Source organism: Mesocricetus auratus, unplaced genomic scaffold (assembly GCF_017639785.1).
Source record: "Mesocricetus auratus isolate SY011 unplaced genomic scaffold, BCM_Maur_2.0 Super-Scaffold_100676, whole genome shotgun sequence".
NCBI lineage: Eukaryota > Metazoa > Chordata > Mammalia > Rodentia > Cricetidae > Mesocricetus > Mesocricetus auratus.
In genome coordinates, this window is record NW_024429266.1 from 180,738,755 (window position 1) to 180,756,512 (window position 17,758).

Below are 17,758 nucleotides of genomic sequence, written 5' to 3' on the forward strand. Positions count from 1 at the left end.
TTCCAACCAAGTGTTCAGCGACCCAAGGCATTTTCAGGTCCTTTACTGTTAGAGCCTGGATGGGACCCAAACTGCAGGTAGAGGTTGAGGTGGAACTGTGGTGGTAAGGCGGACAGAGAGGAGGAACAGGCCCAAACTGCAGAGCCACACTGAACCAGGGCTACATGGCGATGGTGCTCTACGGCTGCTGTGCAAATCACACGAACCCGCATGAGACGCTCAAGGAGGCACTGGCCTCAGGGGCAAACCCACCCAGAAAGAGGTTATGATCATTTCTGACCACGATAAGAGGTGAAAGTGCAGCACTACCAGTTTCATCACTGCTTTGTTGAGTTTTAGGACTTGGCAGCAATGTGGATGATGAAAAGGGCGTCTGTTCCAATGGGGGTGTGTGAGTGTAATGAACATTCAAATACCATAGCGACTGCCGAGTAGCCAACTCTCTCTTGCCTTTCTGCTTCCTGACTGTGCTATCTTATTTACTTATCTATTCATTATTATTGGTTTTTCGAGATTTTGTAAACCAGGCTGGGCTCGAGCTCACAGAGATCTACCGGTCTCTGTCTCCTGAGTGCTGAGTGCTGGAATTAAAGGTTTGGCGACCACCTCCCGTTTTAGTGGCTCAAACCTTTAATCCCAGCACTCAGGAGGCAGAAGCCATCTGATCTCTGAGTTCGAGGTCAGCCTGGTTTACAAATTGAGATCCAGAACAGTCACAGAGAAACCCTGTCTCAAAGAACCATTAAAAAACAAGGATAGCCGGGCGTTGGTGGCGCACGCCTTTAATCCCAGCACTCGGGAGGCAGAGGCAGTAGCATCTCTATGAGTTTGAGGCCAGCCTGGTCTACAGAGCGAGTTCCAGGACAGGCTCCAAAACAGTACAGAGAAACCCTGTCTCGAAAAACCAGAAACCAAGGATAAAGGCAGAAATGAGTAGATATCAGAGCATGAGGAAGGAGTAAGAAAAGTCAGAATATAAAGGGTTACACACTAGCGTGAATAAACGTAACTGGGCAGAGACTCATGTCTGTAATCCCAGCACCTGGGAAGTGCAGGCAGACTTGGTTCAAGGTGATTGCTAGCTAGTGTGAGCTTTAAGAAACCCTTTTCAAAGGAAAAGGGTGTGGTACCACAGTTCAGAGAATGCCAAGCAGGGAGGCTCAAGATCAAGGTGGAGGCAGGAGGAGTGACTCGAGTTTGAGGCCAGCCTGGATACAGAGGGGACCTTGTCACAAAACAAAATGTCCATGGAACATTCCAGGAGATACGGTGAATCCCGCCCCCCCCCCCCCGTCTATTCACGAGGCACTTATAGAGTAGTTGAGCTATAAAAACATTAAAAACAAACATACTGTTTAAGGGTTGCTAACTACCTACAGGGTGATAGTTTTTATAATTTTTTATGAACATTGTTGTCTTGCCTGCATGAGCGTGCCAGATCTTGGAGCCATATGGATGTGAGGAATTGAACCCGAGTCCTCTGAGCAGTCAGTGCTCTTAACCGCTGAGCCGTCTCTCCAGGTCCAAGATGAAGGATCTTAAGATTAGTTGGTTCACAAAAGACTCGCTTGAAGTAGCTCGAGAATTTTGTGTTTCTAAGTGCTGCCTTACAAAGACACAAGAGGTTATTAAAATGATCAGAATAGGTGAGGGTGCATGAAGGAGGAATTACCCAAACAGCCTACTTCTACATCTTCCGAATTAACTCGTTCCCCATCCTTGCTCTTATTCTTTCCAGGCTGTGCCTTTCGCTCAGTAAATAGCTAAATTCGAGTGCACGTCAGGGGCGGTGTTTCTTGAGAAGTGGAGCAGAGAGAACCAGCCAGGACTGAGACTTGAGTAGAATTGCCCAAGCGCAAACCAACACAAACAGACGAGCCTTAAATGTAGTTCGTCCAAACTTCTGGGTTGTTTTTGGAGGGGAATCCCCCCTTCCGGTTTCGCAGAATTCCGACGTCCTAAACGGCAGTTAACATTTCTACTAGCGGTGGCCTCAGCACCCTCCTCCCCGAGCACATTCCCTCAGCCTGGGCAGGTCTCCACCCCCACCCGGACACACGTCCCTGAGTCCCGAGCCTCTTCCCCATCCCCCAGCCTCATAGCCACATTGTGAGCACTCGCGCCCGCAGCAAGGCTCCGGCGAGGGCAGCCACAGGGCTCCAAGCCAGTCTCCTCCAGTGCGGCTGCACGTGTCCGTTCCCTGGGGTGGGGGAAATTGCTCTTCCCGCTAGGCTGCTGATTGGTGCCTCCCCCCTACTCCACCCTTCCCGCCACACTCTACCCTCCATCCTACTTGGTTCCAGCCTAACCAGCCCCGCCACCTTCTTCCCTGGGGATAGAGAGAGAGAGAGGCGCTTTCAAGCGCTTCTCCAAGTCCCGTTCTCCGACGGAATAAAAGCGCTAGAGAACAGGTGGAAAGCGCGTCGTTTGCCGCGGCCTCCGCTTCCCAGCGTGGACAGCCCACTCGCTCTCCTGCACCACCCTCCACATCAGTAATAACTGAAACCCCACACGTGCGCACTCCTGGAGCTAGCCCCGAGCGAGAGCACCACCCAGCGGGCCCTTTAAAAGGACTCGACCACTGAGGCCACGTGGGGGTGGGAGAGACCCTTATTGTCTTCCGTCACCGAAGTCGCCCAACTCCCCGGCCCCAAACACCTGCACCGCAGAGCTCTTCCCCCACCCGGCCGCCCGCGGGCTGCGCGCGGCCCCCTCCGCGTCGCGCGCGGCCCCTCCCGGGGCGCGGCTGGCCCGCTCCCCTCCCCCTTCCCCAGTGCAGCTGTCCGCGCAGGGGTGGGGGCGGGGTTGTTGTTGTGGTGCGCGCCGGCCCCGCCCCCTCCTCGTGGGCGGCCCCTCCCCCAGGCTTCTGCCGGGCCCCCTCCCCACCCCCAGCCCCATCTGTTTTCCTCGGCGCTGAGTGGATTATATTGTATGGGACTGGGGGCGGCCGCACGGCCGCGGCGGGACGGGGCGAGCGCGCGGGCCCCGCCGGCTGCCGGAGCAGCGGCCGCTTCAGCGACTCGGCCCGCCGCCCCCCGCCCGGCGCGCCTCAGCTTGTGCTCACGCCGAGCGGCGGGAGCCGCCGCGCGCTGAGAGGCGCTGCCCGCGGCCGGAGTCGGAGCGGAGGAGAGAGAGCGAGCGAGCGGGCGAGCGGGCGCGGCGGGGAGATGTGCCCGGAGGAGGGCGGCTCGGCCGGGCTGGGCGAGCTCCGCTCCTGGTGGGAAGTCCCGGCCATCGCGCACTTCTGCTCGCTCTTTCGCACGGCGTTCCGCCTGCCCGACTTCGAGATCGAGGTGAGTGGCGGGCGCTGCGCCCTTTCTCTGCGCTTCCCCGCGGGGAGTCTCGGGCCGCCGACTTGGCGCGGAGTGCGGGCGGCGAGGGCGAGGGGCTCGGCGGCGGCGGGCACGAGGCTGGCGGCCGGCACGGGCTCCCCGCGGCCCCTCGCGCTCTCGAAAGCAGGCGGGGGTCGAGCCTGCTTTTGTCGACGCGGGACCCGGGGGCTCTCCCGGGACTTCTCGGCCGGCCTGAGGGCGAGTGCGCGCGCGCTCCCCGCCGGAGCCTCGGAGGCGGCGAGCAGCTGTTCAGGCGGGGACTGGGACCGGGTGCGGGCGCACCAGAGCAGGGGGCCGTTGCGGCCAGGCGGGAGCGGCCCTGGGCAGGGTCGGCGGTGCTCGGGAGACGCTCGCCGGGGTCGCACTTGGCCGACTTGCGGAGGCCCGGAACTCTCGGCGCTTCCAATCAACTTCAGGCGGGCGGGGATGGGGCCTGGGCTTGGGGCGTTCTCCTTGTGGGACCGCCTGGCGCTCACCGTCGCTCGGGACGCGAGGCTGTGGAGGGAAAGTTTGGGGATCCCCTCCTCTTTAAAAACCGCTCCGTCTGAGGAACGTGCAGCCCCCTCCGTAGTCGGGGAGCTCTCGCTCTCTCCCTGAGTTGATTTCGCCACCATTATTCCCCCGGGCGAGCGAGGAGCAAGGGGATGGCTTTCTGGCCAGGCCGAAGGTGCTGGCCAGACCCGAGGCTTTGTGATAACTGCTCTAAAATCGGAGGGTCCTAGTGGCAAGGACAGGGCCGGGAGTGTGGGAAACGGAATGTGTAAGATGGCCCCAAAGCAGCCGCAGCAGCATCAGCATCTCGTTTTTTATTTTTGGATGGAGGTGTGAAATATATGATTGGCCGGCAGGTTGAGTTGCTTTCTTTCCTATGGTAATCGGTGTAGTGACTTAACCACCTTTTTCCTTCGGACAAAGGTACACGGAACTGTCGGTCAGTTTATTGTTTTCAGTTCCGTGAATGGCTTTACAATTGAAATAATCGAAATTAAAGTGATTTAGTTGGAAGATCTGACCGTTGTTATTGCCCCTCCACCCTCATGAACCTTGCTTTTAATTTGTTGACTCCTGAGGTGTTTGCTCACTTTTATTTTTAAAGTCAGTTGTGCTGGCAGAAATGTTATTTGCTTCTATGAATGAAGCGTGGGAACTTGCTCTGGTTGCAGTTAATGAAATCGGAAAACTAAACCGATCCCAAGAGCTGGGTTAGGAGAATGAAGAGGAATGTAGACTTCAAGTAGGGCCACTCGTCGGCGTTTGGAGGCACTTTTAACAATGTGAGTAGGTCGGTAGGGCTCTCCAGGTCCTGGGCTTCTCCACTTTTTTTTTTTTTAAGGAAACTGTAGTTTGGGAATTTCACGAACCCTCAAAGCGTTTGCTTACAAAGTTTGAACTTGGATATATTTTTGTGAGGAGATTTTGTAATGCAGCTGGGCTACAAAGATCAACGATTTGAGGAATCTTAACGGGGAAGAGATGCTTCTGACGTCCTGTGTTTCATTTTAGTTGGTTTGAAATCCTGAGTAGTCTAATTAAATCCTGCTGCTCAAAATGGTGGCTGCCGTGTGGGGGGTGTTTGCTTGTGACAGTGCCATATTGGGTGCTGGTAAACTTGTCCCCAGCTCCTTTTCTTTCTTTCCAGAGAAAGAAGTGAATGTGCCCGATTACACATTGAGTGCATTTGAAGAGCACTACCGTTGGGGGATATGCCACCTTCCGACGTCCTTTTCCCATTTTGTTGATGGAAAAGTAGTGGAAACTCATTTTGCCTTAATTATTAGCTCGTCATATTTAGAATCACTTCTAATTTCTGTCCTCAGTAAACTCGAGGTTTTTCGGTATTAGATAACCTAATATCTCTAGGCAATGTAAGCTGTCATTGCCCTTTACATGGTGAATAATCAGGTTTACTTGACATGGTGTCTTTTAATCCTAGTGGTTAAGAAAAAAATATGTTGTTTGAGTGTGCCTGTGTCAAGGAGTGCTTGTGGAGGTCAGAGGGAATTGACTCTCCTTCCATATGAGAGCCGCAGGAGTCAAACTTAGGTGGTCAAGTTTTGGCACTATTCTTCACAGGGAGCCATTGCCCAGTCCCTGATCCTAGCGGCTCTTGGAAGAGACACTTGTCAGTTAAAATGTGTGTTACTTGAAAAGCATTCAACACATTAATATCCTGATTCCAACATGTACATATTTGAAGTACTACAAAACCCTTCTCTGTGGAGATCAGTAAATGTGTAACAGTTGATAGCAACTTTCCTCCCCTGTAGTTGGTATACTTAATTTGGGGTTTTGAATAGTTATCAAAAGATGACCTATCTAAAATTCTACTTTCTAAGAAACTTGACTTTGACCCATCAACAATGCAGAATTCCCCAAAGACACCATCAGTAAACTTGTTTTTGTTTTTCTTAGAGATTTGGAAAACATCAACTAGTTTATTGGTTAGGTTTACAGTACAGTGTTAGACCTTCTCTTAAAGTACCTGGTGGAAAGACCGTGTAGTTCTCATTACACCCTGAAAAGCCAGAAATGAGGCATATAAACTACCAGATAGTCAGAGTTGGACATCATTCCTTTAGGAAGCCAGTTTTCAGTCATGTGAAAGATCGAATTTTACCTTGTTCTCTCAGGCTGAGTCCTTGGGTTTATAGGAAATTTAGGAAGCAGAATCCTTAAGGGCTTTGTTTCTGTCCACCATGAAGCAATCTCTCAGTTTGGTGAAAGGCTCCAGAATTCTTGTTGCTCTTCTGTAAGAGGTCAAGACCTTCCACTTGGAGAACAGTTCCCTAAACTGGGGATGTTTTTATTTTTGCATGTAAAAATATTTTTGTACTGTTAATTAACCTTAAACAGGTTGTTTCTTTAAGAGTCAATATACTCTGTGTGTGTGTGTGTGTGTGTTTATGTTTATGTTTATGTTTTGCTGGGGATTGAACTCAGGGTCTTTATACATGCTAGACAGGCACTATATCATTTAACAGTCTTTCCCAGCCTTTTTCTTTTTTTTCTTTTTCTTTTTCTTTTCTTTCGATAAGGTTTCTCTGTTTAGCCCTGGCTGCCCTGGAACTCACTCTGTAGATCAGGCTGGCTTCCGAACTCCAAGATCCACCTACCTCTGCCTCATGAGTGCTAAGATTATTAAAGGAGTTTGTCACTATACCCTTTTTTCTTTACACTATGAGTTGTTGTTCTTAAATAAAGATTATAAAATAATAAGAACAGAAATTGAAGGGTACAATAACAGTGCTTTCAGTTCCAGATTATTAGTTGTTTTAGATAGGAGTGTAGCTCAGGGTTGAACACTTGCTAGAATACCCAAAGTTGCCACAATCCATCCATCCATCCATCCATCCATCCATCCATCCATCCATCCATCCATCCCCCCATCATCCATCCATCCATCCACCCACCCACCCATCCACCCACCCATCCATCCATCCATCCACCCACCCATCCATCCATCCCCCATCCATCCATCCCCCCATCCATCCACCCACCCATCCACCCACCCATCCACCCATCCATCCACCCATCCACCCACCCACCCACCCATCCATCCATCCATCCATCCATCCATCCATCCATCCATCCATCCATCCATCCACCCATCCATCCATCCATCCATCTTTGAGGCAGGGTTTCTGTGTGTAGCGTTGGCTGTTGTCACGGAACTCGTTCTGTAGACCAGGATGGTCTCAGACTCAGAGATTTGCCTAGTGCTGGAATCAAATGTGTGCACTACCACCGCCTGGCATATCCTTTGGTTTTAAAGACAATACATGAATATTTTATAAAGCTTCAGGTTTTTTTAACTGGGCATTGGTGGCTCACATCTTTAATCCCAGCACTCAGGAGGCAGAGGCAGGCAGATCTCTCTGAGTTCTAAGCCAGCCTGGTCTACAGAGCAAGTTCCAGGACAGGCTCCAAAGGAATACAGAGAAACCCTGTCTCAAAAAAGAATAACAAAGAACAAAGCTTCAATTTTGTGAAATGAAAATGCCTTGTGTCTTCTTCCTGGTTGTGGCTCTGTGAGGCTGAAGTCCCTCCCTCAGCAGCATAATGTGGGGCCAGTCAGTGTATATAGAGCTTTGTATTCTATCCTTGATATTTCTGTTTCTAGCCCCTGAAGATAGAGCCATGAATTATAATTAACACAAGTAATAAAATTTGCTGAAACTTAAACATATGTTAGTTTTATCAGGTGTGTTCAAGGATGGGTAATAAATAGATTTTGTTGACAGTTATGAATGCTGCCAGGGTGGGTATTAGACTTAACACTTTAATCAAATTCTTTTTTTTTTTTTTAAACATATTTGGGCTGGAGAGATGGCTCAGCCATTAAAGGCTAGGCTCACAACCAAAAATATAAAAAAAAAGATTTATTTATTCATTATGTATAGTGTTCTGGCTGCATGTAAGCATGCAGACCAGAACAGGACACCAGATCTCATCATTGCAGATGATTGTGAATTACCATGTGGTTGCTGAGAATTGAACTCAGGACCTCTAGAAGAGCAGCCAGTGCTCTTAACCTCTGAGCCATCTCTCGAGCCCTTTAATCAAATTCTAAAAGAGGATCTTTAAACTATTCAAAGGTTAATAAATGATCTATATTGGAGCTGGTAGTTCCTTCACTGTATAGAATGAGGCTGGAGGACTATCTGTTTTAGACCAGCCCAGGACCCCCCCCCCCCAAAAAAAAGTACCTAACTATAGGAAAGAATAGTTTTGTCCTGATTAGGGGAATCAGAAGCTATTCATGATTTCAGGATCCACGATGCACTGGACTAGGAATTATAAATGAGTTTGTTTACAAGCATGAGGGGATCAGTTCTAGGGCCTAGGCATAATCGGGCCTCTAATTGAGCCTCTAATTGAGCCTTTTCCATCCCAGGAAACTTGGATTAAAATAATGCCCTTAATTTAACTAACCCTTGACCTGTAACAGATCAGAGTTAATGTAGTGAGTGAGACATACAGTATTGTACATCTTAAAAATACCAACTCATTATCCCTAGCTGCCCACAACCAGTGGGTAGAGGTTGCCCTCATTTTACAGATGTGGAAACTGAAAGTTTGGCAAGACTGGGTGTTTGTACAAGGATCTCCACCTGGGTTCAGGGGCTTTTATCCCAAAATCTCAGTTGCTGCTGTGTCACAGTTTTGTGGAGGTTTTCATTATCTATCTTGAAGGCTGAGATTCTATAGTGCAAGTCTAGGTTTTGTTGGTTCAAAAGATACTTTATTTTTCATTAGGTGTGTGTGTGTGTCTATGATGTGCATGTTGCATGTGCGGAGGTCAGAGGACAAGCTGGGGTGTTTGGTTTTGGCCTCACCTTGTTTGAAATGTGTGGTGGCTTTAGCTTTATCTATGTTCAGGGATATCTCAACTCAGGGCTTTAGGCTTTCATGGCAAGCATTTTACCCACTGAGCCATCTCCTTACCCCATTATTTTATTTCTGAGACATGTTTTGTTTTTTGTAACCCAGGCTGTCCTGGAACTCTGTAGACCAAACTGGCCAGAGATTCCACCTGCCTCTGGCTTCTGAGTACTGGAATCAAAGGTGTGCGCCGCCACTGCCTGGTGAGACGGTTGTTTTTACTCCTTAACCCAGGCTGACTTAGAACCTGCTACTCTCTTGCCTTAGCATTTGGAATGCTGAGTTATAAGTGTGACTCCCATTGTGTGGCAGAGAGCCAAGTTAATGTAATAATTTCTATCAACAAATGTCTATAAAGCACCTATGTGCTAAGCAGGGTACTAGCTGATGGGTACAGCTATGTGTATGACAAATAAAAACATGCTCTGTGGGTGGGTTATATGCTTCAGTGGATTAAGGGGTTTGCTACCAAGCTTGAAGACTTGAATTTAACCTTGAACCAACATGGTAGGTACGAGGAGAGAACCAACCCCTCCAAGTTTTTCAACTCTGACCTCCACATGTTTTCAGTGGCATACACATGTACACACACACACACACGCACGCACGCACAAATAATTATTTTTCCAGAACAGGGTTTCCCTGTTTAGCCTTGACTGTCCTGGAACTTGAGTTCTGCCTACCTCTGTTCCCACGAGTTGTGATTAAAGGCATGGGCCACAATGCACAGATAACATAAAATAAATTAATAAAATTTAGAGAGTACCTGCCCTCTTCTTAGTGAACAAATGGTACAGTATGTCACAGGGTCTAAGAAGTGAAGTCTAGGGAAGTTTGGTAAGTGATTTAAAATGAGTTAAAGATAGGTGTGGTGGCACACGCCTTTAATTCCCGAACTTGGGGCCTGAGGCAGGTGGATCTCTTGAGTTCAAGGCCAGCTACAGTGAGATCTACTAAGTCAGCCAGGACAATACAAGGTCCTGTCTCAAACAGAAACAAAACAAGTTTTTTAAAAACTATTTTTATGTGCATTGCCTGGATGAATGTCTGCCTGGCACCCTCAGATGCAAGAAGAGAATGTAGGATTCTTGGAGACGAGTTACAGAAGGCTGTTCTAGCTACCATGTGGGTACTGGGAATTGAACTTGGGTCCTCTGAAAGAGCAGTAGGGGTTCTTAACTACAGAGCCATCTCTCTAGCCCCACCAGAAACAAAACAAGTTCTAAAAATGGCTTAAAATTTTGTTTTCTACATACTAGTGTATTTTTTATGATTTTTTCAAATTTTATTTTATGTGCATTGGTATTTTGCCTGCATGAATGTTTGTGTGAGAGTGTTGGATCCCCTGGAAGTGGAGTAGATGCTGGGAGTTGAGCACAGGTCTTCTGAAGAACAGCCAGTGCTCTTAACCACTGAGCTATCTGTCCAGTGTGTATTTAATGTAAAATATGTGCTATATATCCTGGGCTGGTCTAGAACTTGTAGCTGTCATCTTATTGCAGTTAGGTACTTACTATCTTGGTCCATAGGAGAATCTTTTTTTAAACCTTTTGCTTTTTATCTTTTGAAGAATCAGAATCCCCTTTTTCTCTATTAGGAAGAACAGGATAAAGTATGTAAGGGCAAATCCTTAATGCAGTTTTAGTCCTGAAAAGTGGGGGATGTCCTTTTGTAATGGAACTCTCAAGAATAATGCGCAGTCACTTTTCTGTTTTTTCCAACATTTTAAGAGGAAGGCTTCCTAGCTCCCTAACATCCCTCCCATTTTCCTTCTTTCTCTCTCTTTTTTTTTTTTTTTTTTTTTTTTGGTTTTTCGAGATAGGGTTTCTCTGTGGCTTTGGAGGCTGTCCTGGAACTTGCTCTGTAGACCAGGCTGGCCTCGAACTCACAGAGATCCGCCTGCCTCTGCCTCCCAAGTGCTGGGATTAAAGGCGTGTGCCACCAATGCCGGCTCCATTTTCCTTCTTTCTTCCATAGGGAGTTTCAGAGAAGTTGGGACCTCCTACAGTTATAGAAAGGTTGGTTTCCCTCTCCATGAAAGACACTTCCTGTCAGTTTGGCTTGCTTTATAACTGATGATAAATTCAGCCTTGCTTCATTTTCTACTAGGAAGCCCAAAATTCAACTTGGGTAGTAAAGATCTTGATAGCAAAACCTTAAAGGCTGTCTTCCTGGGATGTTAAGGATCCAGAACTGAGGAGTTCTGGCAGTGTGGAAACCACCAATTCAGAGGCAAAGTGCAGTGTGTAACAGGTAGACTCAGCCTCCATCAGACCAAGCGCAGCTCTACTACTGCATTTCGATTATTGAATACATTTTTTCTGTTTCTTTTTCTTCTTTTTTCCCTTTTCCTTTTTCGAGAGGGTTTCTTTTTGTAACAGCCCTGGCTCTCCTGTAACTCACTCTGTAGACCAGGCTGGCCTCGAACTTGGAGAGAGATCCACCTGCCTTTGCCTCCTGAGTGCTTGGAATTAAAGGTTTGAGCCACCACCACCTGGCTCTTGAACACATTTTAAAAAGGTGTAAGACATCTGGATTGTGGCTCATCTTCACCTTTGACATGAAGTTGTAATTTTAGGTTTCAGATTTGTAACATGGGGATTTCAGACTAGATGATTCCTGGCTGTTTCCTAGGAGGGACTGGTTTTTCACTAGTATCCTTGAGTCAAGTAAATCTTCATAGATATCGTGGGTTAAACTCAAGGTTAATACCTATAGTCTACAAATTAATTGTACCAAATAGAAGCTGCAAATACATACTTGCTTGGTGTGTTTGTGAATTACAGAGATGTCTCTTTCAGCTTCTTCTGAAACTGAACATCTGAAGGTTGATATTTTCATTACTTCTGTTGTTCTCAAACTTAATAATGTTGTTTTTTAAATAATTTATTTTTATTTTATGTGCATTGATGTTTTGCCTGTGTATATGTCTGTGTGAGGCTGTCAGATCTGCTGGAACTGGAGTTACAGACAGCTATGAGCCGCCATGTGGTTGCTGGGAATTGAACTTGGATCCTCTGGAAGAGCAGTCAGTGCTCGTAACCACTGAGCCATCTCTCCAGCCCACTTACTAATGTTTTATGTTTGAGATTTGGAGGGATTCTGGAGAATGAGTGACTTTGAATTATGGTATTTCTTCACGTGTTTTTGGTTTGTTTTTGTTTTTTGAGACTGGGTTTCTCTGTAATAACCCTGACTGTCTTGGAACTCCTTTGTAGACCAGGCTGGCCTCAAATTCACGGAGATCCCCCCTGCTTCTGTGCCCAGAGAGTGGGGATTTAGCGGCATGGGCCACTTTGCCTGGCATTTTTATATATATACATATATTATTTTAATATATAATATATTTTAATATATAATATATATATATTAAAAAGACAGATCTGGGCCGGGCGTTGGTGGCGCACGCCTTTAATCCCAGCACTCGGGAGGCAGAGGCAGGCGGATCTCTGTGAGTTCGAGGCCAGGCTGGTCTACAAGAGCTAGTTCCAGGACAGCCTCCAAAGCCATAGAGAAAGCCTGTCTCGAAAAACAAAAACAAAACAAAACAAAAAGACAGATCTGGGGAGTGCCAGCCTACAATCCCACGGCCAGAGAGTCTGGGGAACAGAGCCTTCATCCAATGGCTGATGGAAGCAGAGGCAGACATGCACAGCTAAACACTGAGCTGAACTCGAGGAACCCAGTGACAGAGAGGGAGGGCTGATGAGCAAAGGGGTTAAGACTGGGCTGGTTTAACCCCCAGAAACAGCTGACCTGACAAGGGTTAGCTCTTGAATCTCAGACTGATGGCTGGGAATCCAGCATGGGACTGATCAAGATCCCCTGAATGTGGGTGTCAGTGAGGAGGCCTAGGTAATCTATGGTGCCTTGAGTAGTAGATCAGTATTTATCCCTGGCATACAAATGGACTTTGGGTGCCCATCCAACAATGAGAGATGCACTCTCACTCTGGACTCTTGGGGGAGGGTCTAAGCCCTGCCCTGGATGAAATGACAGACTATGGACACCCCCATGGAGGGCCTCACCCTCCCTGGGGAAATGAGGGGGTGTTGGGGAAGTTGGTGGGAGGGCGTGGGAAGAGGAGAGGGAAAGGGAGAGGGACCTGGGATTGACATGTGAAGGCCATCTTTGCTGGCCTTCAGCTCATGGTAGTGCAGTCTAGGCTGGCCTTCAGCTGGTGACAGCCTTGCTGTTTCTGTCTGTAGACCAAACTAGCTTTGAACTCAGAGATCTTCCTGCCTCACTACCCATCACTGAGACTAAAGGTGTGCAACACCACTTCCAGTTTCTGAAGGAAGTTTTGAAGAAGTTTAGGTTGCTGTTATTCAGGTGTCAGACAGAAAGCTGGTAAACAGATACATTCCCTTTCCCCTTCTACCTTTCTCTCTAGAATGGATCTCACTATGTAGACCAGGTTGCCTTCAAAGCCACAGAGAACTCTAGAGCCCTGCCTCTTAGTGCTAGAATTAAATGTGTGTGCCACCCTTGTAAGGATTCAGGCATTATACTGGTCTGCCCCTGTCGCCTGGCAGAATGCACTCAGGCAGTACCCTGGTCAGCATACAGGTGCAAAGGGCCCCTTTAAAAGAAAGACCCCACCCCACCCCGCCCACTTACACTCTCTTTCCTGCTGTTCCTCTGGGGCAGACAGGACTTTCCCTGTCTCCCTCTTCTCTATTTTCTTTGTCTCTGCCCCCTCCCCCCCAATAAAACTTCACTAAGTTCTGTCTGCTTGGCATGTTTGTCCCCACCTTGGTCACCCTCACTTGCCATGGAATCCCACAAGGTTCCCTTTGGGCTTTATCGTAACAACCATACCTGGTGATAAATGGGTTATTTTGGTTTGAAGAGAGGATGGCATTGTGATGCTGACTGAACTTAGTACTTTGGAGCACTGTGAGCTGCTTGGATGAATGTACTGGGTGGTGGTGGCAGTTGTTGGTGGCAGGCAATGCCTTAATCCCAGCACTCTGGAGGCAGAAGCAGTTGGATCCCTGAGTTCAAGGCCATAGCAAGTTGCATAGAGAAACCCTGTCTCAAACAAAAAACAAAAACAAAAAAAACAAAACCTACAAAAAAGAAAACCAGAAGAAAAGAAAGACATGAAACATTTTAACTTTTCACCTATCTATGGCTTATGACATGTTATCATTCATTGGCTTGTAGCTCTTCCTTTGCTTCCTTCAGTCTCTTCCCATTGGGCTGGAACCTGAGGACGGGTATGCTAGACCAAGCACTCTGTCACGGAGTCCACCTCTAGCCTGCTGAGCCTCTTAACATACTCTTTTAACTGGGCCCGAGTCTTGGCCACCCTCCTTTGTTTTTCTTTCATTCCATTGTTGTGCTCAACTCCTGATGTGTCCTAGGGCACCTGCTCTAGGCATGTGTGGAGGAGGGGTAGAATTTTTGGCTTGTATCAAGGTACACAATCCCAGAATTTGTGTAAATAAGTAAACTGCTGTGAAGTCAGTCATTTCTACAGTTTAAAGGCTCGTTGAAATTTATTTATTTTGCTTTTTTCTAGACAGGGTTCCTCTGTGTAGCTTTGGAGCTTGTCCTGGGACTGCTTTGTAGACCAGGATAGCCTCAAACTCACAGGGATCCTTTAAAGGCTTAAAAAAAAAAAGTGGATACATGACTCTTTGAATTCTTCCAAAGGCATATGACCTCTCAGAATAATGCTTTTGCGTCCTGTATCTTGCACTCCATTAGCCACACACAGGTTTCAGATGTAATTACATAACAATACATGAGGGCTAGTAGTCATTTTCTTGTTTAAAGTCTCTGACCTCATCCAGCCTTTATGAAGGTCTACTTTTTCCCTGGGGTGGGTTTGCTGAAGTAACTGTGACTTCAACGTAGTAGGTCAGAGCTTGTGGTCACATTAAGTATACATTAATACTGTGCCTGTTCTGCTGTATATGCCATGAAAAACTCACTGTGAAAACAGAGCAGTGGTTTGGCTGTAATGATACCAATCATTTCACTTACTAATTTCTAAGAGTGGAGTAAGGTTTTAGAACTGAGAAAGCTGTTAAGCAGTCTCGTTGACTGGAACAGTGATTTCGTTTTCCTTCTGGCTGGTTCCTTTAATGAACACCCCTTTCCTGAATGACCATTGTTTCTGCAACAATGGCACTTGGGACAGGCTATTTGTCTGACAGAAAGTGTGTTAAATTAGCAGATCTCCTTTGGGGAATTCTTTCTCTTCTCCATTTCCTTTGTGTCTCTTCTCTCTTCCTGAATGGTTATTCGTGGATTCTTTGGGTATGAGCAGTTTTTATGTCCTAGAGTTAGTTCCTTGTTCAGAGAACTTGTCTCTAAAAGAAGAGAGACTTTCACTTGGTACAATTAACAGGGATTTGGCCCATTCTTTGAGTGGTATTGGCTTGGGCTAGTATCTCATACACATGTACTAGTACTACTCTTATTATTACTTTGTGTGTGTGTGTGTGTGTGTGTGTGTGTGTGTGTGTGTGTGTGTGTACATACAGAGCATGCACTTCAGTGCATATTCCTGTGGAGGCTAGAGGTCACCTTACTAATGCTCTCCTCAATTGCTTTCCACCATTAAAAAGTTTTATTAAAACAAACAAACAAACAAACAAACAAAAAACGCCGGGCGTTGGTGGTGCTCGCCTTTAATCCCAGCACTCGGGAGGCAGAGGCAGGTGGATCACTGTGAGTTCGAGACCAGCCTGGTCTACAAGAGCTAGTTCCAGGACAGCCTCCAAAAGCCACAGGGAAACCCTGTCTCGAAAAACCAAAAAAAAAAAAGTTTTATTTTATTTCACTTTATTTTAAGTTAAATATTACTTATTTATTTTGTTTATGTATTTGGTTTTTCTTGATAGGGGTTTCTCTGTGTAGCCCTGGCTGTCTGGAACTCACTCTGTAGACCAGGCTGGCCTTGAACTCACAGAGACCCACCTGCCTCTGCCTCCCGAGTGGCTGAGATTAAAGGCGTCCATCAGCACTACCATACAGTTTATTTATTGGCTGTGCATTGGTGTTTTGCCTGCATATGAGTCTGTGTAAGGGTGTTGGATCTCCTGGAACTGGAGTGTTATAGACAATTGTGAACTGCAATGTGGTTGTTGGGAGTTGAACCTGGATCCTCTGGAAGAGCAGTGAATGCTTTTAACTACTGAGTCATCTCACCAGCCCCTTATGTTTGAGACAGGGTTTACTATGTAGTCTTGGCTGACCTGAACTTGCTATGTAGACCAGATTGGCCTTGAATTTTACAGAGATCTTTCTGCCTCTGTTTCTCAAGTGTTGGAATTATAGGTGTATGCAACCACAGCTAATAATAATTTAATTATTGGTTATTAGCTGTAATAGTTATTATTTTTATTTTATTATTTAAATTTTTAAAAAGTTTTTATTCAGTACAGACTTCACTGTGTAGCTTTGGAGCCTGTCCTGGAACTTGCTGTGAAGACCAGGCTGGCCTGTAACTCACAGAGCTCCTCCTGCCTCTGCCTCTCGAGTGCTGAGATTAAAGGCAAGTGCCAGCATCATCTGGCCTTATTTTACTTTGTGTTTCCTTGGATGTCTTGCAAATCAACTGGCTTTAGACTCATAGAGATCTGTCTGCCTTTGCCTCCAGTGTGCTAGAATTAAGAGTGTATCATCACTCCATCTTATTGTTACTATTTTAAGCTTATTCTGTGTACCCTCTCACATGCCAGAGCATATGTGTGGAGGACAGAATAAAACTTTCTTGAATCAGTTCTCTTCCAAGTGCTGTGTGTCTTTGGGATAGGATTCAGGCTTAGTGAGTAGCATGTTAACATGTTGAACCATCTCCCTGGCTCTCAATTTTTAAAAAAGATTTATTTATTATGTATACAGTGTTCTGTCTGCATGCATGCCTACAGGCCAGACAAGGGCATCAGATCTCAGTATAAACAGTTGTGAGCTGCCATGTGGGTGCTTGGATTTGAGCCTGGGTCCTCTGGAAGAGCAGCTAGTGCTCTTAACTGCTGAGCCATCTCTCCAATTTTTTAAAAATTTGTTTTCAGTTGAATTTGTGTCACATACCTTTAATCTCAGCACTTGGGAAGCAGAGGCAGGTTGATTTCTTAGAATTGGAGGCAAGCCTGGTCTACGTATTGTGTTCTAGGACAGTCAGGGCTGCAAAGGGGAAAAAAAGACTTAAATTATTATATATCTGTGTGTCCATATGTGCATATGAGTACAGGTATGTTCAGAAGGCATAAGATGGGCATTGGATAGATTCCCTTGGAGTACAGGCAGTTGTGAGCTGTGCATTTTGGGTGCTGGGAATTGAATTTGAGTCCTCTGCAAGAGCAGTAGGTTTTCTATAAACAGATTTTTCTTTGGGTCACCCAGCTTACAAAAAATTAATTATAAAAGCTCAGCCTATAGCTTAGGCTGGTCCCACTATTGCAACTTAAATTAACCCATTTCTACCCGTTTCTGTTCATCTCTGTGTTGCCACATCGCTTGTGGATTTTACCTCTATTCCTGTATGTCTTGTTCCCTCTGTGTCCAGCTGGCAATCCCCCTCTTTCTTTTTCCCAGAGCTCTCTCTGTCCAGATGCTCCTGCTATACCTCCTGCGTAGCTATTGGCCGTTTAGCTTTTTATTAAACCAATCACAGTATAATCAATTATCTCATAACACTTCACCCTTTGTCTATCTAAATAAAAAAAAGAGGGTTTAACTCTAACATAGTAAAACCATGTACATAAGAACAGGTAAAAGTTACATTTACAATTTCTAGTCTTTTTTTTTTTTTTTGTTTTTACGAGACAGGGTTTCTCTGTATTGTTTTGGAGGCTGTCGGTTCCAGCCTGGCTTTGAACTCACAGAGATCCGCCTGCCTCTGCCTCCTGAGTGCTGGGATTAAAGGCGTGCGCCACCACCACCTGGCTCACAATTTCTAGTCTTATTTGCATTTGGCAAATTCAGAGAAAATACTCCATTATTAACCCTATCTTGGTGAGTCCAAAGTTTTGTACCTGATTTACCTTCTATCAGAACTAAGGAATACTATCTAGTCTTCAACTTCA

General features: G+C 46.4%; 1 protein-coding gene across 3 annotated transcripts in view; it reads left to right on the top strand.

Annotated features, from left to right (window-relative positions):
• Positions 1–3,037: 3,037 nt before the first annotated feature.
• The window catches only part of LOC101829946 (cat eye syndrome critical region protein 2 homolog), a 111,731-nt gene continuing 97,010 nt past the window's right edge, over positions 3,038–17,758 (top strand). The window contains exon 1 of one of the 3 annotated variants that reach the window (XM_021224740.2): positions 3,038–3,293. In XM_021224740.2, the coding sequence (XP_021080399.1) occupies positions 3,168–3,293 (126 nt within the window). In that variant the 5' untranslated portion in view covers positions 3,038–3,167. The remainder of the gene's footprint in view (positions 3,294–17,758) is intronic. The other 2 variants (XM_021224739.2, XM_013110519.3) reach the window with 2 other exon arrangements.